This window comes from Lepidochelys kempii, chromosome 2 (genome assembly GCF_965140285.1).
Source record: "Lepidochelys kempii isolate rLepKem1 chromosome 2, rLepKem1.hap1, whole genome shotgun sequence".
Lineage (NCBI taxonomy): Eukaryota > Metazoa > Chordata > Testudines > Cheloniidae > Lepidochelys > Lepidochelys kempii.
Genome location: NC_136381.1, coordinates 74,930,054 through 74,953,891, shown reverse-complemented (window position 1 = coordinate 74,953,891; position 23,838 = coordinate 74,930,054). Strand labels below are relative to the sequence as shown.

Sequence of the window (23,838 nt, the reverse complement as noted above, 5' to 3'; positions counted from 1 at the left end):
CATTTATTTCTTGAAAATGTTTGATTCATTTTAGATTTCATAAAATCTTTGTTCCGATATCAATAAGCTATTTCTAAATGCCCCTTTAATTCTGTAATTTCTGGGTTTTGTTCATTTAAGTTAGACACATCACATTTTAGTAATTTAGGCAAAAATTTAATGTGTAAATAGGAGGGGATCTTCAGTTGATAGTAAAATGGTTTCTCGTGGTTCCTAAAGATACCTGGATGTACTGTATAGAACTATATTGATTCACATTTCTATGCTATTAAAGACTTAAGAGGGTTAAATATATTCCACATTACTTTATAAGATACTAAATGTGCACAGAACTCTCACCAGCGTTCAGATAATAAAATCTTGGTGATTTTAAAATTTAAAAACTATTACAAACCTTAAAAAAAAAAAAATCAGACCGCTCCCAGTTTACAGTGTCTTATACCTCTTAGAATATGCTTTTGGTGTCCAGAATTAGATATTCAGTTTATTCACATTTGGAAGAATATCCCTACAGATGTGATGGCTAGAAAATTACCCTTTATGTTTTTTAAATGAAGGCTTAAGTTCTGTAGAATAGGAATATATCATGAAGCCCTTATTTGATACCCCTATGGCAAGACTGTGGGTGTTTGGTGTTCTGGAGGCATTTGTAACCAATAATGACAATGTCAAGCACATAATGAGAAGCCCCATATTACCTACTGGCTAATGACTTTGTTGGGCTTGTGGGGCAAGCTCATGCTCATTTCAGTTTAAGCTATTGCACAATTCTGATCAGACTTAAAATAGGAAGTCCCACAATGTTCATGGTGCAGCAAATACTTCAGTTTCCCATATTTAGGCTGAAGAGATTAAACCAGAGTGAACTCATCTAACTGTCTTAAGAGACACTGCTTCAGTAGAAAGGAAACCTTATGAGAAATATCATTAATTTGAGCTATTACCTGATGCCAGAAAACAGTGTCCAACTGAAGTGAAAGGAATAGGAGATGATAGTGGAGGTGAGGGATCAACCTTAATACACCGTGGTCATGCTCTCTTCTTTTGATAAAACTAGAACAAAGTAGATTCCTTTATCCACAAAAACAACGAGGAATCCAGTGGCACGTTAAAGACTAACAGATTTATTTGGGCATAAGCTTTCATGGGTAAAAAACCCACTTCTTCAGGCTGCATCTGAAGAAGTGGGTTTTTTTTACCCACGAAAGCTTATGCCCAAATAAATCTATTAGTCTTTAAAGTGCCACCGGACTCCTTGTTGTTTTTGAGGATGCAGACTAACATGGCTACTCCTGTGATACTAGACTCTTTTAGATTATTAACAGTTAGTTGGATTCAGTTTCTCCCCAAGAAAGACCTGCAACAGAAGCTAGGAGCCTTAGTCTTGTGGAACCCCTAGCTAATGTGGTGTCACAAAGAGCCTGCTCCACCTGCAGCAGCCAAGGAAAAGAGAAACAACAACAGCTTGTTTTAATGGATTTGTAAACACTAATATGGGCTTGTTGAGGCAGAACAATTCTGTCTTTGCAGTAGTGGTTCCTGGCAATGTACCTGTAACTATAGGAAATAGTTTCTGTGAATGTTACATCTAGTGCTGTTGAAGCCAAGTCGATCCCAAGTTATTAGAGAGACCAGGTGGGTGAGGTAATATCTTTTCTTGGACCAACTTCTGTTGATGAGAGAGACAAGCTTTTGATCTTACACAGAGCTCTTCTTCAGGCCCGGGAAAATAACTCCAAGTGTCACAGCTAAATACAGGATGGAGCAAATTGTTTAGTTAACACACATTTCAAGGGACCATTCAAGGTGAAGTGGTCTATTGACACCCCTCTAGTCATAGGGAGGAAAGGGAGTGAGGAAAGAAATGCAGCTGCAGGGGAGTGGGCAGGAAGTTGGTAGTGGGTTACAGATAGTTGTAATAAGCCATAAATCCAGTGTCTCTATTCATTCCATGATTTTTAGTGTTTAGGAAAGTTACAAATTTAAGTTCCCAGGCTCATCTTTTGAAAGTGTTATGCACACCGCCAGCGTTAGACTTGCTGGGGCCCAGGGCAGAAACTAAGGAGTTGGGCCCCCAACCTGCCTCCCTTACCTGCTCACACATTGGATTTCTGCAATGTTCTGAAGCCGAAGCCTGAGCCCTGCCACGTGGGCCTGAAGACAAAGGCCAATCCCGGCAATTGCCCTGCTTGCTACCCCCTAATGCTGACCCTGGCTGTTCAGGTTCCTTTGAGGATGAGGACATTTCCTTGACTGTAGCAGCCTTATCACAGAAATGAGAAGCCAACAAAAACTTAGGGAGTAGGAAGATGAGGTGGGAAGTTAACTGTTATCAACAGCATGGACTTCAAAGCACCAACTCTGGTTGTTCTGTGAGCTCTTTGACAGTACAGTTTTAAGTTGATTCTCCATATAATTTTGTTCTTGGAACAAGTAAAGAATAGGATAACACAATAAACAGCCTTTTGTCAAGTCACCCTCCTAAGACAAGTAAAGAAAAATGTGAAAACAAAATCAGCATTTGCCAGTAATATTCATACAAAAGTTCTCTTTGAAAAGGGGAGAAATGCTACAATTTGAGAGTTCAGGTAAAATGCCTGATAGTCTAATTTTCCCCACCCCAGCACCCTACTTTAGCAAAACTGAGGGTGCAAGTCCATCCATTAGGTTTCAGAATCAGTATACTTGCCAGACAAATATTTGAAGCTCATCAATTGTTCATATGAACACTTTACGTCAGAAATGTTGAAATCATGAGATTTTTCAAAGGGATACCTCATTCACCCTTGTGAATATCCCAAATTCTACACATGTCCACATAATTTGTGAATATGCTTTAATATTGCACTCTACCTTTATTCATGAAGTTGCGGGGGAAAATATAAGCGTATGAAATGTGACACATCATAACTCTGCAACTTAAAATCTTGGACTGTCCAAATTAAACACATTGTTCATACACGATGGTGAACGATCATGTACACAGACACATTTCAGAATAAAATGTATCTTGGCCATTATATTTCTTCTGATTCCACAACATTTTGAGGCATTACTAGCCCACAATTCACACACTGCTACAATATGTACCATACTGTATGCATCTATGTGTAAGTGCATGCCCCAAGGCATTTAATATACAGTGAGATAACTATAAGAACCAGAAAGTTGAAGTGACTTTATGCATTTGTAAAATTATTTCAATTAATCCTTTTAACTACACTGCAGATTTATGCTACTCTGTCAATCTACATCATAATCTGTGATTTTTTCAGGGTTTATAATATGGTTGTAAATTGCTACACAAATTACAATTGAAGCTGGAATACCCACTTTTGTTACAGTTGTTATAATATGATGTCTTATTGCAAAACACTGAAAATGAACTATGTAGTCACTAAATTAATCTTTATTACATGGTTTGTGTAATTTCGTGGGGCTGAGAGTTATTCCCCCGGGGTGGGGGTCATTGTTTTTCACTTGGGTAATATAGTGGTACTGTAGATTACGTATGTAGAAGAAACATAGCTGATTATAAACTGGGAATTTATTCAATTGTACAATCAATAAAAAGGGAAAATCACTTTGAGCTTGGTTCTTCCTTCACATGACTGTAAACCAAGAGTACATCGCAATTGGTGGTGTAAGTGAGAGTAGAAATAACTCTCTTGTATATACAGTGAAATATATTAAACAGAATTTTTACTAAACTAAAATGACAATTAGTTCTGATAGTACTAGGAGTAGAAAAGAAGTGGAATGAATAGTCAGCCACCAAGGCTTAGTTCACCCAGCACGCATCTCTGGTTAACTCTTCATCACTTTGTTGAATTTCTAACCTTCACTCTGTTAGTCTCACTGGTATTCTGAGGATAAGACAAAGACAAAGTTTCCTTTTCTCTCTTCCTATTATCTCAGCAAGTCAGAACAATTCAATATGACTTATGGCTCCAGGCTGCCAACCAATGAATCCAAGCCACTACCCATCCTTCAAGCATAGCTTCTAGCTCCCAGTGGAATCCTTCAAGCATTAGACCCCCCCACCCCCCAATGAAAAGATGCACCTTGTGGTTCCTTGAGTTACTGTGGGATCTCTCCAATTTCTAATGCATCTCAAAGCAGAACACACTTATATAACACCTTTTATTATGAGTTACTATTTCTTTTCTCTTATCTATAATTAAAAGCCATACTCTGAGCTGAAACTTGGTTTCTGAAGGTATTATTTAGGATCACGTCATTATTTTCATCTTTCTTCCTTTTATCTGGTTTTGGTCTGCTTGACTCTTTTTTAAGTTGTGACTATTTAGAAAATTCAACAGTTTTTCAGTTTTTTAATTTTGCAATCATTTGACTAAAACATGGCCTCCATTGAAAACAGCATTTGTCCAGTGACTAGCCTATAAGGTGAATGATCTGATTTGCTTTTGATATTCCTAGAATAAAAAATATAAACTGTTGAGATATTTTAAAGTGATTCTAGCATATAAGCAGTAAATTTTTTAAATATTTTTCCTAATAACAAATCTTTAAGATTCTGAATGAGGGACCAAAGTAAACTTTTAGAAAATGTGGTGCCTAATATAGCTGTAAGAGGAAGCAGGATTGTATTAATTTTAAAATCAATAGAAGTGGTGGGGCAATGGCTTGTCCCCACATGACGATCTGAAAATTTACTTCTAAGTATCAGAAACTGAGAGAGGAGGCTGAAACCGGTTATGTTTATAGATGATTCAACAAAGTTAATATATAAAAAGCACACACTGATCAGTGATCCTGGACTTGACTGGTCTCTGCAGATTTCACCCTCCTGCATCAACAGGGGCTACTGGACCCTAGGAGGGATTCACCCCTTTGGAATTTAGAGAAATTTTGGAGGTTCCACCTTAGGGAGGAAGCTTATATACTGACCAGCTGCATATCTGCCCTCCCCCTCAATGGAGTCAATGAGCCATTTATGCCACCACACTCACTTCACCCAGACTTTCCGCCAGGAGAAGCCTGGGTTATACATGCAGCAGCCAGCGTAACCCAGGGTGAATTGAGCCTTCTCCTGTCGGTACCTGTGTACAAAGCAGGGTAGGTTATTACTTAAGGGCAGCCTTCATTTCATTTATTCAGCATTCGTTAGAAGCTAAACCCATGTTTTCATGTAGTTCTGAGTATTTTTCTTGTAAATTCTGGAATGAGAAATTATGGACTCTGATAAAGTGACTGTACTGTGCTTTCTAAACACTGATGCCTCTCTCCTTTTCCCCCACCCCAACTCTGAGCAGCATGCTTGACAGTGCAGGCCGTCTAGATGAAGAGCACAGACTGATCGCCAGGTATGCAGCGAGACTAGCAGCAGAAACTACTGCATCAGTAAGTGGTTTTAATTGGGGGAAGGTAAAAGTTTCCTTTTGTTGTTTCTGAAGAGCAAGGGCTTGTCGCAATCAGAAAATTTACATCTGACAACCTTGATGGTTCACAGATTATTTTATTGAGGATATTGTTATGTAATAAAGAACAAGAATGCTTTCTTGCAGCTACCTTAACAATGTAGAGTGTATATATTAACCTAGTGATGTTTAAACAATTCAAACTAAGGAAACTGACTGCTGCCCTCACCCACCGTTATTCTACCGTCTCCAAATCCAAAAACAGGAAGACAACTTGGGACCCCTGAACTCAAACTGGATCGGAAAATATTGGCTAGATTGACTTTGGTTATAAGTTAGCGATTTACTTTAAAGGTAAAAACTGAGGTGGTAAATCTATTTCATTCCTTAGCTCAAACACCAGAGCCTTAAGTGCTCAGTATTTTAATTAATGGATGACTATAATGACCCATTACATTAGCCTTGGCTCTCATTTTCATTTCAGAGAAATGATTATGCTACTCTGTGAATCACAGGATAGAAAGGGATGACAGGCTAAAAACTTACTATATTCAGAATTAAAAGACATTGAAGCAGGAACCTAATTGAAGTGTATAAAATCTTAAGTGGCATAAATAAGGTCAACCCAGTTATTTTTTTCCCCATCTCAGCGCATTTGATAGAACAAAGAAGCATAAATGAAAGTGAAGTGAAAAGTAGCTCTGTACAGAATAGCAGGAAGCATATTTTCACTCTTGAAATATATACTGTGGGGTCAGCTGAAAGAGCCAAATAAGGCAAGGTTGTTCATGTTAAAACTGTGGGCCACATTCAAATCAGGTGAAGGCAGTTGAGCTGCTGTGGAGATGAATTTGGCCCATGGTTTTTAGCCATCTATCATATAAGACTTCATAACATTGAAGGAGCGGGGGCAGCAGGAAGGAATGCACACAATCTGATCATCTCACTGTCTGTTGCCTGACAATCAGTCACTGTCAGATTCAGAATGCAGCGCCACTCAGATTTAAGGCAACCTCTTATCTGTAGCTGATTCATCGTATAGCTGAAGGATGGTAATTCTTTAGCTAATCAAAATGCCCTGCGAATTATGTGTGTGGATGGAAAACCCTTCCTGAAGACTGAAATATCATCTGTATCTGTCTGAGTTTTCTATACAGCACCTATCATCATGACATCTTAGTGCTATGAATCCCCATGGAGCCAGAGTATCTACACAAACACGAAAAAGATGTGGTTTGGATGGATACGCTAAACTTTCCGCTCCCCACCAATATACCACATTTTTTTATGTCTTTTAAATATACACTACAAAGGAGAAAGCAAAGAAAGGCCTTCTGTGAACAGGAGCTCTCAGAACAAATGTGGCAACCACAAATTCTGAAGCTCACTTTAGCAGCCAACTGGAAGATTAAAAAAAACTATTAAAAACATTGTGCTTTTCAGGCAGCCAAGCACATTGCTAAGGCTGGACATGCAGGGCTAAAGGGCCCAGTTATTTCAATGGTACAGTATATCAGTTTATTTGTTTGGTCTCCTCTTTGGATGTGCTGCAGTTTTCCTTGATGGATAGAATATTAGTGGGAAAATATACAGGTAACAAAAACTAAAGTTTTAAAATTAAGTAGCTAACTAAAACCAGAAATGTATTTCCCCTAGGTGTTATGTGGAACAGAGTCTAGCAAGAAGAGGAATATATTTCCTTTTTGAGGGCTAAGTCTGCCAAGTACTGTAGAGGAGATGCTCAAGATTAGGCCCCATGTGTCAAAGTTACACTTCAGATCATTCTTAAAGTGAGAGACAGTCCCATTTGCAGTAGCTGAGGGCACTACCTCATGATCCATTTTTAAATCTTTATCTGTACACCATGGAAGACAAAACAATTACTTGGATGTCTTTCTTGATTAGGATGCTTCCAATGGCTCTATTAATCCCTGCACTGCATCATGTATAAAATGTATAAAATAAACACAGTGACTTTTGATTATTGCTGGCAAACATGACAAAGGGAGTACTCCAACAAAGTGGTAGTGAGACTGGTTTGAAATCCCCTGATGGGAAAATGGTTCTGTTGTACATTAAACGCTATGGAACAGCTCTTCTGAAAGTGTCAGTAGAGGGTGTATCAGAGATTCAGTCACATGGACCATGCACTGAACTGCAGCCTGAATGAAAAGTGGATGATGAATGAGGATTTAACATGGAGAAATCTGCTGTTCTTTCAAAGAATTAAAGGTTCTTGGGACAAGTGGAAAGCAAATGTCTTTTCCTTTATTTGGGAGGTGAAGTGGGATGAATTTTTGTCTTGGTTTTTGTTTGAGTAGAAATTCCTTTTTTCTCATGTTGCAAGTCTCAAAAGCCTTGTCTACAGCATAATAATTAGGAGTCGTATTATAGCAACTGCCAGTAACCGTACACCTTCATCAGTGTGAAGCCACTGCTGCAGATGGGGTCAGGCATTTTTATCAGTTTTTCCTGGAAAGCTCCTTGGAACAAGTTGGAATGACATGGTGGTAAACATTCAAGCATTATCTAGCTTAGTGCTTTCACTGGTATTACTAAATTGTGCTGTTGCACCGTTGGTGGAACATACTGTAATATGGATTCTTGTTTAGTTTAATTTATTAATTTATTTTTTTATTTTAATGTAGAGGGCCCAGGTCCTCAATGGCATTTAGGCTCCTAGGTGTCTAAATAATATCTTTGAGGATCTGGGCTGACAAGTCTAACATGATGCTATTGGCAAGCAGATTTCATTGAACAACCATTGATCACACTTTAGGTGCAGATGAGTGCATGGACATATTTAATAACACAGCCAAACTCTTTTGCAGCAGCAGCAGGGGCAGCAGAGAGGTGCCTCGGATATCTCTTTCACCATTGATGCAAATAAGCAACAAAGACAGCTGATTGCAGAACTTGAAAACAAGAACCGGTAAGAGTATCCAGAAAACGCCTGCCTTTGTTGAGTACCGCACAATGTACGTCTGTTTGTTTTTAACATTTCATAGAATCATAGAATATCAGAGTTGGAAGGGACCTCTGGAGGTCATCTCGTCCAAACCCCTGCCCAGAGCAGGACTAATCCCCAACTAAATTATCCCAGCCAGGGCTTTGTCAAGCCTGACCTTAAAAACTTCTAAGGAAGGGGATTCCACCACCTCCCTAGGTAATGCCTTCCAGTGCTTCACCACCCTCCTAGTGAAAAAGTTTTTCCTAATATCCAACCTAAATCTCCCCCACTGCAACTTGAGACCATTACTCTTTGTCCTGTCATCTGCTTCCACTGAGAATAGTCTAGATCCATCCTCTTTGGAACCCCCTTTCAGGTAGTTAAAAGCAGCTATCAAATCCCCCCTCATTCTTCTCTTCTGTAGACTAAACAATCCCAGTTCCCTCAGCCTCTCCTCATAAGTCATGTGTTCCAGACCCCTAATCATTTTTGTTGCCCTTCGCTGGACTCTCTCCAATTTCTCCACATCCTTCTTGTAGTGTGGGGCCCAAAACTGGACACAGTACTCCAGATGAGGCCTCACCAATGTCGAATAGAGGGGAACGATCACGTCCCTCTATCTGCTGGCAGTGCTCCTACTTATACACCCCAAAATGCCATTGGCCTTCTTGGCAACAAGGGCACACTGTTAACTCATATCCAGCTTCTCATCCACTGTCACCCCTAGGTCCTTCTCTGCAGAACTGCTGCCTAGCCATTCAGTCCCTAGTCTGTAGCGGTGCATTGGATTCTTCCGTCCTAAGTGCAGGACTCTGCACTTGTCCTTGTTGAACCTCATCAGATTTCTTTTGGCCCAGTCCTCCAATTTGTCTAGGTCCCTCTGTATCCTATCTCTACCCTCCAGCGTATCTACCACTCCTCCCAGTTTAGTGTCATCCGCAAACTTGCTGAGGGACAATCCACCCCATCCTCCAGATCATTAATGAAGATATTGAACAAAACCGGCCCCAGGACCGACCCTTGAGGCACTCCGCTAGATATCGGCTGCCAACTAGACATGGAGCCATTGATCACTACCCGTTGAGCCCGATAATCTAGCCAACTTTCTATCCACCATATAGTCCATTCATCCAGCCCATACTTCTTTAACTTGCTGACAAGAATACTGTGGGAGACCGTGTTAAAAGCTTTGCTAAAGTCAAGGAATAACATGTCCACTGCTTTCCCTTCATCCACAGAACCAGTTATCTCATCATAGAAGGCAATTAGATTAGTCAGGCATGACTTTCCCTTGGTGAATCCATGCTGACTGTTCCTGATCACTTTCCTCTTGTCTAAGTGCTTCAGAATTGATTCCTTGAGGACATGCTCCATGATTTTTCCAGGGACTGAGGTGAGGCTGACTGGCCTGTAGTTCCCAGGATCCTCCTTCTTCCCTTTTTTAAAGATGGGCACTACATTAGCCTTTTTCCAGTCTTCCGGGACTTCCCCCGATCGCCATGAGTTTTCAAAGATAATGGCCAACAGCTCTGCAATTACATCCTCCAATTCCTTTAGCACTCTCGGATGCAACGCATCCGGCCCCATGGACTTGGATTTCTTCTCACTTGTTTCTGCGTACTTGCTCTCTCTAGATCTAGATGTATCTATTTATCAGGATGGGAGACTGGTTGCCTAAATAGCCAGTACCAATATCCGTATGGCAAAATTGTGGTGAGCCACTCTTAAGGCATTACAGAATCAGCCTGTGTTTTTAAAAATACATGGTTACATGCTGTGGGGTAGTTGTGAATATTTTTACTGTTTGCAGTTACCTTTGCAGAGGGTTAAAATAAAAATCCCATTCTGATTCCAAAACCAAAAAATCTTTGTTTTTCTATTTATAGAGAAGAAAATAAAAATCTCCAGAACACAGTCTGTGTAATAAATAGAAGAAGCAGTGATTGTAAAAAGACGAGCAGAAAATTAGGCTTTTGATACAGAGGTAGCTGAAATTGGGAGACAGACAATGGGAAGTTGTGGATGTTGTAAAGGCCAAGACTATAACAGGGTTCAAAAAAGAACTAGATAAATTCATGGAGGATAGGTCCATCAATGGCTATTAGCCAGGATGGGCAGGAATGGTGTCCATAGACTCTGTTTGCCAGAAGCTGGGAATGAGCGACGGGATGGATTACTTGATGATTACCTGTTCTGGTTGTTCCCTCTGGGGCACCTGGCACTGGCCACTGTTGGAAGACAGGATACTGGGTTAGACTGACCTTTGGTCTGACCCAGTATGGCCATTCTTATGTTTGGAACTAGGGGTCAGATGCCCAATTGGAGTAAGTCAGCCTAGTTTCATTGATTTTAGTGGAGCTGCATTGATTTACACCAGCTGAGGATCTGGCCCTTGTCAGACCCAGAGTCACTGAACCGTAACTTACGTTGTCATACAGAGCTTTGTTCTGTGTTCTCTGCTTTTACTGTTGGGTAGATAAGGACTGGCCAAAAACAGATGCCTTTCTATCACAGACTTCTGCGAAAGACCTTCTTTCGCTGTAGTACAATTCCACCAGCTCTAGAATTAATTTGTCTTTCATAGCTCAAGTCTGCTTTCTGAGTGTCTGATGCCCACGAAAGTGTAATGAAGAAAGAGTCTGTCGCTAACATCAATAAGCTTCACCCCTCTTCAGCAAAGCTCTGCAGCTCTGTTAGCACTCCTATGCATCGATTCAGCTACAGTAAATCCTATTAAATGTACTTTCCCCTGAAGAGCTGCTGTCTCTCAGATCCATAGCTAAATTAAAAGCATTTTGAAAAGTGCAAATGGTGTGTGCCTGATTGATGTAGAAGACAGGATAGATATTATTCTAGTTTCTGTTGATTTCATGTGGGGCATAGAATATTCACATGAGAGAAGGATGGTGAGGAATTCGTTAGTTGAGCCAAACAGGATCTATGTCCCTGCTTTCCACAGAGCATCTGAAATTCAGGCTCTAGTTTTATGGTCTGTTTTATGAGGGTCTTGCAGAAATGCTCTCTTTCTAGGACTATAGCAAACATCAGCAAACCTGTTCCAGTGATGACTATGTCACTAAAGCTGAGATATTCTGATGTTTGGAGCCTAGTCATGGTATCCTTATTGGTTCAGAGCTATAGATAGTTCGTCGTCATCTTCTAATAGTGAGGTTCTAGGCTGGTTCTATGGAAATGCACTGACCTTTAGTCTTTTACTTACTATCCTCCCCCAAGAGAAATCTTACAGGAGATCCAGAGGCTGCGGCTTGAACATGAGCAGGCATCTCAGCCCACACCAGAGAAGGCACAACAGAACCCCACTCTCCTTGCAGAGCTCCGACTCCTGAGGTAAGTGAATATGCCATGAAGAATTCCTGGAAACAGATTTATCTAGATAAGGGTAAATACATAAAATAGTCCTATCCCATTATTGTTCATTTAAAAAAAATGAACAGTGTAATTTTGTTTCTGTTTAATTTAGATTCAATTTTGGCCTTGGGTGTGAACACAATGAAGTATATGCTTAAAATTTCACATGTGAGTAGTCCCGTTTACTACTCATGTGCATAAAATTAAGCATGTGTGTAAGTGATGCCAGATCAGGTACTTAGGTTGTAAGCTCTTTGGAACAGGAACCATGTCTTGCCCCAATATGTATAAATAACACCTTATCATAATCATGTGGTGGGGAAATGATGCTATTTCAGAACAAATACTTCTACCAAAAAACTGCCAACACCTTTTGGGCCAGATCCGAGGCTCCCTTAGAGCCATGGACCATCCTATAGTGTGAGAGCTAGGAATGAAATGGCCCTTTTGCAAGGTTCCATTGGTCATTTTTGCTTCAACAACCGAGAAAGTCTTGGCTCTTTCAGCTAGAAGGACAGTTGACCAGATTGTCACAGTGGCCAGCTTCAGTATAAACACCCTCCAAAGTGAATGTACTAATCCTGAAGAGCATAGTGTGAGAGCCAGACTGAGCATCAGATCAGAATAATTTAAAACTAGTTCCTGTATACAGAGACTAGAGTGTGTGTAAATGCTTCCTCTCGAGTTAAAACTTTCATATTAACTTTTCAATCGAGGAGATTTTAGAGCGCACAAGGTAAGAGAGGACTTCCTTGCAACTTTCCTTCATGCAATAACCTGTTGCTGGTACCATTAGTCAGCCACCTGATAGCTGAAGGAAATCTTAGGATGAAACTGTGCAGAAAAATCTTTGTTTACAGATGCTGTATGGTTTTAAATGTTTAGCCTCTTTTACCTGAAAATAAATCTTTGTTTTGCTAATAATTACATTTGCCATATGATCTTAAGATAAACTAGTTGGAAACAGAAATGCTTTCTTCTTATGACTGATTTGCCTATGTAATTACTCTAGATACCTAGTGTAGTAGCATATAGAATTACCTTCTGCAGCTGGGCAAGTGACATTCAGCACAAGCTTCAGAAATAAGAATTGAATGTCATCAAAATACACATCACAGAATATACTATTCATGTAGCTCCTTCTGTGCATCATGCCTAAAATCTATTGTAAACATGTTTACATTATTAGTAAATATTACTGAATGTTAATTTACTATTCAGTTGACAAATCAAGTTCATTTTTATTTTTGTTTAAATCCAGTGATTGATGTAGAGCTAGCAGATTAATTCTATTGAATTTTGCAGCACAGATTAAAAATGGATGGCCTTAAGGCACCTTAAGGCACCACTACTGGGTTCTGTCAACTGAGATCTTTCCTGTTTTAATATATAGTGTCAGAGTAATCAGATAACTTTAAATCTATGCGTCAGTACTGCTTTGCATGCATTCAGATTAATGCTCATCAGTTAAGAGTAAAAAAGTTTTCCTTTAACTGTTTGTGCAATTTTGGCAAAATCCCAAATTCCTGTACATTGAACAAGATATTGGGTGAGACCTTTAGCTAGTATAAATCAGCAGAACAGCAAGGTACTCAGTGGAGCCACAGTAATTTACTCCAGCTAAGAATGTAGCCCATTGACTTCAGAACTTGGAGCAATTATGGTTTATGACAATTTGGGTCTTATAACTCCAAGAAATGTTGGAGTTTTGCAGATCTGTAGAACGCATCTAACGTCCCTTGTAGTGATTTTCTGCCTTATGTTTATACTTTTTTGCATTTGATCTCCACACTTCAGACATATCTCTGGCCACCTGTCTGTTTACCCACACCTGAATTTTACATGACCCTCAATTTTTCAAGGAAACCATTCTCCAGAATATTTAGCGTCAGATTCTGTTCTGGTTTTGAGGAATTTCCAATTTCCTCTGGTATAAATGAGGGCAGAATTTCACCCTTGATCATTTATTTATGTCCATTATTAAATTGTGAGGATAAAGTTTCAAAACTAAGGTTATGTCTGCACTAGACTTCTTTTTTCCTGAGTTAATTGATTGCCAGTTACTCGAGGTACTTCACACTTTTGTAAATGCTAGCATGGACACTCCCCAGCTTAGTAACTGGCACTACCATGTGGGGAGTATTTGCAATAGCCTACGCAAAATGTAACTCAAGATAACTGACAATCAAGTAACTCTAAGTAAAAAAAAGTTTAGTGTAGACCTATATCCTGAGGTGTGCCCATAAAATATGCATGCAAACACAGTTAACTGCAATGCGGGTGTTCCTGAAGCGATGAATTATGGAAATGTAGCCCTTACAATCTACAAAATAGGACAGATAGCAGAAAATATAGATCAGTTCACTAAGAATGGAAGTTCTTTTCCCTACACCCACAACACATGCCCAGTTAGAGTTGGCACTGTATCATTTATTCGGATGCCTCAATATGGGACTTACATATATAGTAGAGTGTATAAAATATCACCTAATCTAAAATATGACTCTTTAAAATAGTATTGTCAATGATATTGTAACTTGCAGCGGGCAGCAGCTACAGGTTAAATATGACAGAGGCCTCCCCAAAATCTGATTATGTATATTCCATAGGCCTGATTCAACCCTCTGTTGTATGGGTGTAACAGCTGTCAGTGGGACTTGGACTTGTATAGCTGAAGGCAGAATTTTACCAATTCTCCTGCTTAGATTACCATAGGTTGTACTTGTACAGAATCAAAATCTGCTCCAAGTTAGTGGGCTTAAAGCTAGAGTAACCTCCCCAACATGCATGGAGTTACTCAGGATTCACACAGTCATAAATGAGCATAGAATTCAGCTTGCAGCATCAAAAGCTATTTTCAAAAGAGTTAAAATTGAAAACATATAGTAGCTTGGACTCCAGCCTCTGAAAAGCCACAATGCTCTCTGCTGTTCTGGCTGAATTTCTGAATTCTCTTGGGCTTTCCCATCTCTACTTGTCCAGTGTCAATAATCCTGCCAGACTCTCATGTCCTTAAGTCAACTCCAAACATTCTTCCAAATGTAAACTAACTTGTGTGAATCTGAAAAATTCTTCCTCATTTGGTGTTTTGGGGGGAGAGTGTCAGTACTTATTTTACCCCAACCAGCATACTGACTATATTCTTAACTTTGAGAAACTAGGAAGTTCCTTCATCTCCCCTGATTTCTGGGCATTATATTGAAATCAGAGAATGTGTTCACTTTCCAATAGCCTAATATACTCTCCACAGTTGAACTGAAAAAATTATGCAGTTCAGAAATTGTAAAGCTAACTCTATGAAGTCTTAGCTCTGATCCCAATTTATTTTTCAGACAGCGGAAGGATGAGCTCGAACAGAGGATGTCTGCTCTCCAGGAAAGTCGGAGAGAGCTGATGGTACAGTTAGAAGGCCTCATGAAACTACTGAAGGTAAGGTGCTCCACGTGAAAGTCAAAGGAAATGGACAGGGGGCCAGTCAAGGAGTGTCGCATAGGAAAGAGAGATTCATCATATTAATAAAAAACTACAAAATTTGAATATTTCGTCCCACAAAAGCTTTGTTTCCCATCAACTTTCTCTCTTCGCTTTCGCCACTCTAATACATAGGTTTTCAGGGTCAATAATGTACCCAACTGATACTGTTCCTGTATTAGCATCAGGTCTGTGTTGTCATCCTACCGCTAAACGAATTGGACAACACTTGAAAGCAGTACAGTAGACTAAGTATTACTCAAAAATCATTGAAATTCACTTGGATATGCAAACAAAGCCCACTGTGGTGCAATACTACCTTGCTAGTTAGTGAGAAGAGATCCAGCAATGCTGGTCGATCAGGTTCTTGAGCAGCCATACAAAGATAATTAAAACAAAGGTTTTCATGACATGTTCAGTTTCTGGTTTATTTATAGTTTGCTCCACTGAAAACGTATTCAATATAGAAAAGGTGGATGTACAAAAGGCAACAAAATAATTCATCCCCAATGGTAAATAGCTATGCCAACACTGTACGGTGTATAGCCTCCTATCCTGGCTGATGGTACAGAGCTAGTTTTTCTAGTTCCTTTAGCTTTGTTCCTTTCATTAGTCATTCTATCAGACAATGCCATTTGACAACGCAGCCCCTCTGACTATAGGACTCTGGAGGGATCTTCTTGACAGTACTTGGTCCTTTTCACTACAAAAGAAAAAAATCCCTTGTAAAATACACTAAAAGAAAGAAAGTACTTTCCTGAAGGATCCCATTTCAAAAATGCAGACAGCAATATACAAATGTATTTCTAAGGTTAGAAAGGAAAGCTGAAAAATGCTTTTTTACCTTCCCAAGTTGCAAAAGAGGCCTCAGCCGTGCATTATCCTTCTGGCACTTTAAATCCTGCATGGCCCATCAGAGCTAGCATGCAACTGAAAATGGGCCCTCCCAGCAGTGCAAATAGACCGCCTCGAAGTGGTGGAGTTTTCCCTTCAGACATATATTTTCTTCTTCAAGAAAAACATAAACTTCTGTGGAAGGGAATGGGCAGGGAGGAGGAGAGGAACTGGTGTGGAGTGTACAGCCTCCAGTACGGATGCCCTTTGCACTGAAGTATCAGTAATATGATTGTCTAGAACTGAGTTTTGACACAAGAGTCATGCTCTGTCTTGAGTTACAGGGGTGGTCAGTCTCAGTGCATTTTTCAGATACAAAGGATTTGTACTATAATTAGAATAGGGAGGATGACTAGCCATTCAAATTAGACTATGACCCCAATGTGCTTCATTGCAGACAATCTAGGAAGTCCCTAATTTTGGGACCATGTGCCCTATGGTAACTGATGGCTCCCCAACCTTCCTTGACCCCGGGGGGAGGGGGGAGGGGGTTCTGTCCCTGAGGGATGAGAAGCCCTGCGGGGAGGGAGGTCAGGTCATGCCCCTGGGGGCTGAGGGCTCCAGGTCTGTTGGAGAGTGAGCCCATCCCTCACTCATCCTACAGTGGTTCCTGTCCCATGGAGCTGACCCAGCTCCCCGCTCTGGCCCATTGGCTCTCACCACAGCATGCAGAGGGGCCCTCCCCCCATGACACACGACTATGCCCCCTTCCTGCCTGTGGGCTCTTTGTGGTGAGCTGTTCCCCCAGTGGTCAGGGGCCTGTGTTAGTTAATCCAGGACTTCTAACCTTGTTCCCAGGTTTGCATTTATTTTTCTCTTCTTCACTTAAATCCTGGCTAATCTAACTCTAATGATCCAATTTTTCTTTAGGAAGAAGAACTGAAAGAGGGAGTAAGTTATTTACCTTATTGTAGGTCTCACTAACTCTTCGATGGGGCTACAATTCCATGGTTTATATTATTCCAACTGCTTGAAATGTGTGCTCATGCCTTGGACTGAGGATAATGATGATGTGTTGCACTTCTTTAGCATGTTTTATCGAGCCTTTCAAAGCACTTTACAAATTAAACCTTACAGTCCCCCCTGGGAAGTAAGCAATGGCTTGATAGAATCTTTTTCTCACTCCTGTAAAGCTACATCTCCGCTATGAGCTAGAGGTGTGATTCCCAGCTCACACAGACATACATCCACTAGCTTTCATTTGAGCTAGCACCCTACAAATAGCAGCGTAGCTGTGGTAATGGGGCAGTGGTAATGGCAGCATGAGCCAACCACCCCAAGTACAAACCTTCCTGAGCCCCATGAGTACATACTCCGGACAGCTAGCCTGTGCCACCGCTGCCCATGCTAGCTGGGAATCATACTCCTAGCTTGTAGTGTAGACATAGCCTAGATGAGGCCACTTTAGGGGTGAAAAGCAACAATTGTTTAACTGCATACAACCATAGTACACCACAACTTAGAACAGGGAGTGAAGAACACCACCACCATTCATAGCCATGTGAAACTACCACGGTAAGTTCAGTAAGCAGAATATAATTACCTGAGTTGAAATTAACCCAGGATAATGGATTTGGAATCCGTACTCATTCAGAAAGTGCCAGGGGACTTTTCCTGTCCACAAGCAGTCCAGATCTTGGTTTTTATTTCTTCAAAAGATGGCACTGGCTTCAGCAGCCAGGTGCCCCTTCAGAACAATCACTTCACTTTCAAAGCAGCGTGAGAGTCTATATTAATAGTATTGACTTTTGGAAGATTAAATTGTTTTGTAGCCTTTTCTAGAATTAAAATGGACACTGTCGAGGTTATTAGGTTAAATATATATATATATACCTGATCTGCCCAGACAGCAATCCTATTTAAAAGAGGAGTATAATGAGGAATATTTCATTGTAACACAATAACGTTGAACCCCTCAATTTCAACAAAAGAGGTCAGTGCTCAGTACAATTAACAGTCTGATGCACACTGAGTATGGTAGGAGGGTTAGCCATGCACCAGTTTGTTTGTTGCTGGTGCTCAGCCTTGTTAGACTAACAGTTTTGCTACATTTTGGGATGGAGAATGAATCTGTTGCAGCAAGACCGTTCTGATTGTAATCCAGAGGGGAAGACCTATCAGAAGACCCCTCTGAGTAGGTTTGTTGCTTTTTAATTTTGCCTAATAACGTTAATGGCTTTTTGTTGAAAATTAGATGCCCTAAAAGTGAACAGGGTTTTTTTCTTTTAAAAAAAGCATCGTACAAAAATAGTCTTTTTATTGTGTTTATTAAAAATCTATGTTGAGGACATTACAATATGTTTTCGCCTTCTACAGCGTAATATTCAGATCCTTTTAATACTAAATGAACTTTCAGAATGGTAGGAGATTATGCTAATTAATTATTTACACTAGTTCTCATCATTTCCATAAAATGTTCCCCATTGATCTCTTTCATAGGCTATTTACAGATGTAGGGCTAAATTCATCCATGGAGTAACTCAGTTGGAATTAATGGTCTTGATAAGTTTCTAGTGCTTATGTACTTTCCATTTCTGTATTACCACAATGATGCTTCCTCCCAGAAGGGTAATGAAGTGATCTCATATGTATTGTTTTCCTAGTTGTCATGTTATAATGTAACAGTATAATTTTCCTGGGCAGACTTCCATGTATGTGAGCTAGTTTCAGCTCCAGCAGAGGGAGCAGTGGACTACAGTTTCAATAAAAACAGTCTTCACTTCAAATGTATTATACTGAGTTATGTGTGACACTAGGTAACATAAACCATTTTCTAGTCTAAAAAGGGATAATTAAAATCCTTACCACTTTGATCTAAGTATGATGAGCTAAATCGGGTACATGAAGGTCTCATAAAAGGCACTTGGATGCTGACAGCTGCAGTCAGTTAACAAATGAAGGCTGAAGCCTTCTGTCACCTCAGTGATAGTGGCAGCTTTCCACAAACTCCCCTGTCAACATGCCTCAATCCTGATCTTGTGGGTCTAACTAGGGATTAAAAGAAGTTCAATCCTTGGTCTTTACGCTGAGACTACGAGCAAGTCAGTCACTTAGCGTCAATTGTAAGCATAGTTTTTCAGACATTTACCATCTGTCTCCTGCAAACTAGACTAAGACCACTAACCGCATTTCACATATGCCGCTAGACAGACGTCCAGTGGTAACAACATTCAGTTGCCACGGATCTGGGCTGAATTTGATCTAGCAAAGTAGAATATAAAAAATAGCTGCAACCTTTTAAACCACATAGTCTCTAGATCTTTACATATTTCAACTTTCTGTGGGTTGATTTTGTCCAAATAGTTAAAAGAAAAAAATCTTATCTACATAGTAGACGGAAACCCCAAAAACCTAAAGTTTCTCATGCCTTGCAAAGGTCTTGTTCCAGAAAATGAAAGTTACAGTTAACGGTGCATTATTTACCTTGCATAGCAGATCAGTGTAGCAATTAGAGTATGTATTTTAAAATGTTGAGCTCTAGTGTGTAGTTCTTCTTTGAGTATATGTCCCCATGAGTGTGCCACTGTAGGATGTGCATGCACCCATGCACTCTTGATCAGAGACCACAAAGTAGTGCTCCTGAGCAGAACAACACCCCATGCGCCACACAAGGGGATATAGGCAGGCACAAGCCTGCCTCCACTCAGTGCTTTCTCGACCACCTGTGGCTCAAGACAGAGCCTTTGCTGTTAGCTGTTTCAGCTTCCCGCCTTTCTTTATTCATTATTTTTGTTTCTTAGTTATTTACTTTACTTTACTTTTATTTTATTTATTTTTGAGCTGCCGGAGGGGGGGTCTTTTACCTTCTCCTTCTGTACCTTTATTTGTGCTGGAGCACAATTTGTTATGCCTAAGACCCCAGTGTTTAGGCTGTGACAGACTTGCCACAGGTCTTTTCCCCACAGTGACAGATATTTGAGTTGCCTGTGATGTTTGACTCCCAAATCCCCTCAAAGTGCAAGGGGGATTTAAAGGCAGGTCCAAAAGAGAGAGGGAGGCTAAACTGAAACTCCTCTTAATGGAATGTTCCCTAGCTCCAGTGGGATCCACTTCCTACTACCCCCTCAACATCACAGGCTGCTTCAATCACCCATCCAGCTTCATCTGTGACCATGGACATGAAGACCTCAAAAAGGAAGAAGCACACTTACCCAATCAGAGAAATGAAGAAAAGGGGTAGATCACCCTATAAAGACCCACACTCGGGAGACCTCACATCCCTTAAAAGAGTACTGTAGGGGCTCCAACTTAGTCTGGTACCAAAGTGTCAGTACCACATAAGAAGCCTCATCTGCACTCATAAGCACTCTACCAGACAACCTACCACAGCGGCACTGCCTGATCCTCCATGGCACTATGATACACATAGGGCCACTGTGCATCCCGTGGTATTGACTTCTTTCCCAAGCTCTGAAGTAAGACAGGACTTTGCTTCAGTTGTGCAGCAGTCTCCATCTCACTGATCCACAATTTCACCTCTGGTAGTGACTCAAGCCTCAACTATAGGCTATCACGGCCCTCCAGCTCCTTCCAGGTTTCTGTCATCTGAAGATCTCATCATTGCAGATGAGCCTGAATCTCCATTGTAGCGGAGATCTGTCAGAGCCCCCTCAGTGATACTCCCAAGGCACCTGCAGACTGAAAACCTGCCCCCTCACTGGTTGTTATGCCTGAGGCACTTAGCTGGTCATAATGCCTCAGGTACTTAGCTCAGGAAACAAATTATCGGACTCTGAGATCTCAGTACAAGAATCCATCCCAGTACCATACCATCCAGCTCCCAAGAGTCGCTCTACTGAGGAGGATTCTAGAGAATCTGCCATTCCCAGGGACTCTGACTAGTGGGGACTCTTTCACTATACCTTCCAACGGGGTTACTGGCATCCTTGGAGTCAGTTTGGTGACCAGTTTTATAGGATGCCAAGAGGAGACTACAGGCACCACTACCACCCTTATGTGCAGAGTCACTAAGACTCTGGAACTGGTGCGTTTCCCATTGAATAGACATATCAGTGGTCAACCTGCCAGGCCTTCAGAATACAATTGCAGACTCCCTGAGCAGATGCTTCTGGCAAGACCATGAATGGTAGCTCAAAGACTCTGTCTTTCACAACGTCTGCCAGACCTGGGCTCTACCACAAGTAGATCTCTTTTTCCATCCCGAATAATTCCAAATGTCACCTAATTTGCTCCAGGGGAGGTGACATCCTCCGTACTCTGGGAGTATCCTTTTCAGAATGAAGGGCCAACCTGTTTCTATGCAGCATGTGTCTAAGCGGGTTTCAGGTTGTATTTTGACCTGTTATGAAAGAGCTGGGATACAGAGTGACGGCGCATTCCACTAGAGCTCAATCCACATCCATGACTCTACGAAAAGACATTCCCATAGCATAAATCTGCAGGACTGTGACTTGGTCTTCTCTTCATACCTTTGCCAAGCATTATGCCATCTTACCTGCTTCCAGAGATGACGCTTCCTCTGGTGATGCAGTTCTGCAAACAGTGTCTTGATTTACCTCCCCAGCACCCACTTCGTCTGTGAATTACTGCTTGGGAGTCTCCTACAGTAGAGCACCCACAGGGACATGTGCTCAAAGGAGGAGGAAGGGTTACTTACCTTACAGTACCATGAGTTATTCATGATGTGTTTGTCCTTATGGGTGCTCCACCTCTCGCCCTCCTTCCCCTCTACTGTGGAGTCTCTGGCGTCGTGGCTGAGAAGGAACTGAGTGGCAGTGGGCTTGCTATATATCCCCTATATCCCCTCATTTGGAGCACGGGGCGTTCTGCATAGGCACAGGCCTACAACTACTACTTTGCAGTGTCCAGTTAAGAGTGCACGGGTGCGTTCATGTCATATGGTGGAGCTACAGTACAACAACCATAGAGACAAAAACACCTAGATGATCTCTAGCTACTGTAAGGTAAGTATCCTCTCCTTTCTTGTCTTCCCCGTGAGGATAAATTCTAGAAAAGGAATGCCCAAATGTCCATCATTTTAAGGAATTAATGGACAAGCCAAATGCCCATCATATGATTTGATAGTTCTTTAAGTGTGATTTATTGGACAATATTTGTATAAACTGCACTTTCTTCAACATCCTTGAGAGTTCTTGTTGGTTTTCTGTTCTTCCTTAGCCTCCCAGTCAGTGGGAAGGAAACAGAAAATGGACAAGTACAACATGGAACTATGGACAAAATCTGCCAAAATCTGTTCAGTGGAGTAGCAGGGAGGCAGTTTGCTGCTCTCTGGTGTTTTGTCTGATCTGCTCTGGGCATGGCCCCAGTGGAGTTTAGAGAACCAGGTTACTCTAAATTCGGCCAGCTCGTAACAGTACCCGGGGGACTAGTTATGCAAAGTCAGCACCAGCTGAAAACTCCCCTGGTCTGGCAGAATTCTCAGCTGGCCAGAACCAGCTACTTTTGCCTCCCTTTGCACTACAAGAATGAGACAGAAGGGGCCAGAAAGCAGGGAGAGCATTGGTCCCTATGTGTTCAAATTTCCCCGCGCTCCTAAAAGTTTTAACTCCGAAAGAAAATATTAAAATCATACTTGCCATTTCTTGTCAGAAATGAGTGTCTCACATAACGGTAACTTCCCCTTGCAAAGTCCTGCTTCAAACCTCTTAGGTAACTTCTGCTAAGCTCATTGTAGTGTCAACTTCCATAGCATTGTTTTTCAGCAGTGGCAGTGTCCTTTAAAAAAAAAAGTGTATCTTGATCAATTTGTTGGAGGTTAACCAGCAATAACAATGCTGCTTCTCTTCTGATCAGACCTATTTCAGTAGGGGCAAGGGAGGCATGGTTAGGGCCAAAATCTAGAAAACAGAAGTTGGCTTACAAATCTAAAAAAAGAAAAGTCGACCAATTTTATAAAGGATTGTAGCCGCATTTTTTGGCATGCAGTTGTCAATATCTGATCTTCATCTCTGAGGAAACAGTCACCAGAACATAGAAGGCACGTGACACTGAAGGGGCTAAGGAATCCAACTGATTTTTTTTTTAATTGATACTGCAGGTCCAAATAAATTGGTGGGGGGAACCTCACTAGAGATAATGTAATTTTTCACTGTAAACTAACACGCATGAGCACTGGTTCCTGTTTAGTGACACTCATGTTATCTTAGTCATAGGCCTCTGCTGAACCCCAATTCCTAATCATGCTAAATAGGGTATGGTTTGTTTGGTTGTTTTTCTTACGTTGACATATATTCCCAGGAACTGTCAGGCCATAAAGGAAAAGTGCATTAATTCACTGTGTCCCCTGGTATCACTCACCCAGCTGCACTTTTAAAAATTATTGTTCTTCAACATATGCTTGAATTTCAGTTAAATGATACTAACTCTCAGGTGCTAACAGCATGACATTTTATATGACTGGTGTTAAAACATTTTAACTTCCAGCTACTGGGCCCATAACAGGAATTTAAATTGCCTATCTGAACAGTACTTTGGGAGAGGCTGAGTATATCCTGTAGCGTGAACAATTTGAAAGTGAATGATTTAGTGGTGGCTAAATAGCTCACAAACCAAGAAGAAAAGCACAAATCTGTACTATTTGTTGGGAGGGTAAGCTTTTATTTCACTAATAGGTTTAATTTACATTCCAAAACTTTATTGCATGGATTCGTTCTGGTAACAGTGGTTGAGGTGTAAGGGCACGAACTTGATCAGCTAACATGGAAATATTACACCTCCAAGAGTAGCTTCAACTCCTCCTTACCTAGACTGAAAGTTGTCTTAGTGCCAGCATCCTTCCACTTCCTACAGACT

The 23,838-nt window shown here is 40.9% G+C and overlaps 1 protein-coding gene across 20 annotated transcripts in view; it reads left to right on the top strand.

The window, feature by feature from the left end:
* Window positions 1-23,838, top strand: part of DTNA (dystrobrevin alpha) — a 310,433-nt gene that overhangs the window by 260,535 nt on the left and 26,060 nt on the right. For 19 of the 20 annotated variants that reach the window (XR_012157223.2, XM_073331259.1, XM_073331258.1 and 16 more), the window contains 4 exons: window positions 5,277-5,364; window positions 8,213-8,313; window positions 11,566-11,679; window positions 15,033-15,129. Coding sequence is in view for 19 of the 20 variants with exons in the window: in XM_073331259.1 (XP_073187360.1) it covers window positions 5,277-5,364; window positions 8,213-8,313; window positions 11,566-11,679; window positions 15,033-15,129 (400 nt within the window). In the remaining variant the exon portion in view is untranslated. Of the gene's footprint in view, window positions 1-5,276; window positions 5,365-8,212; window positions 8,314-11,565; window positions 11,680-15,032; window positions 15,130-23,838 lie in introns of those variants that run through there. The other variant, XM_073331272.2, reaches the window with a different exon arrangement.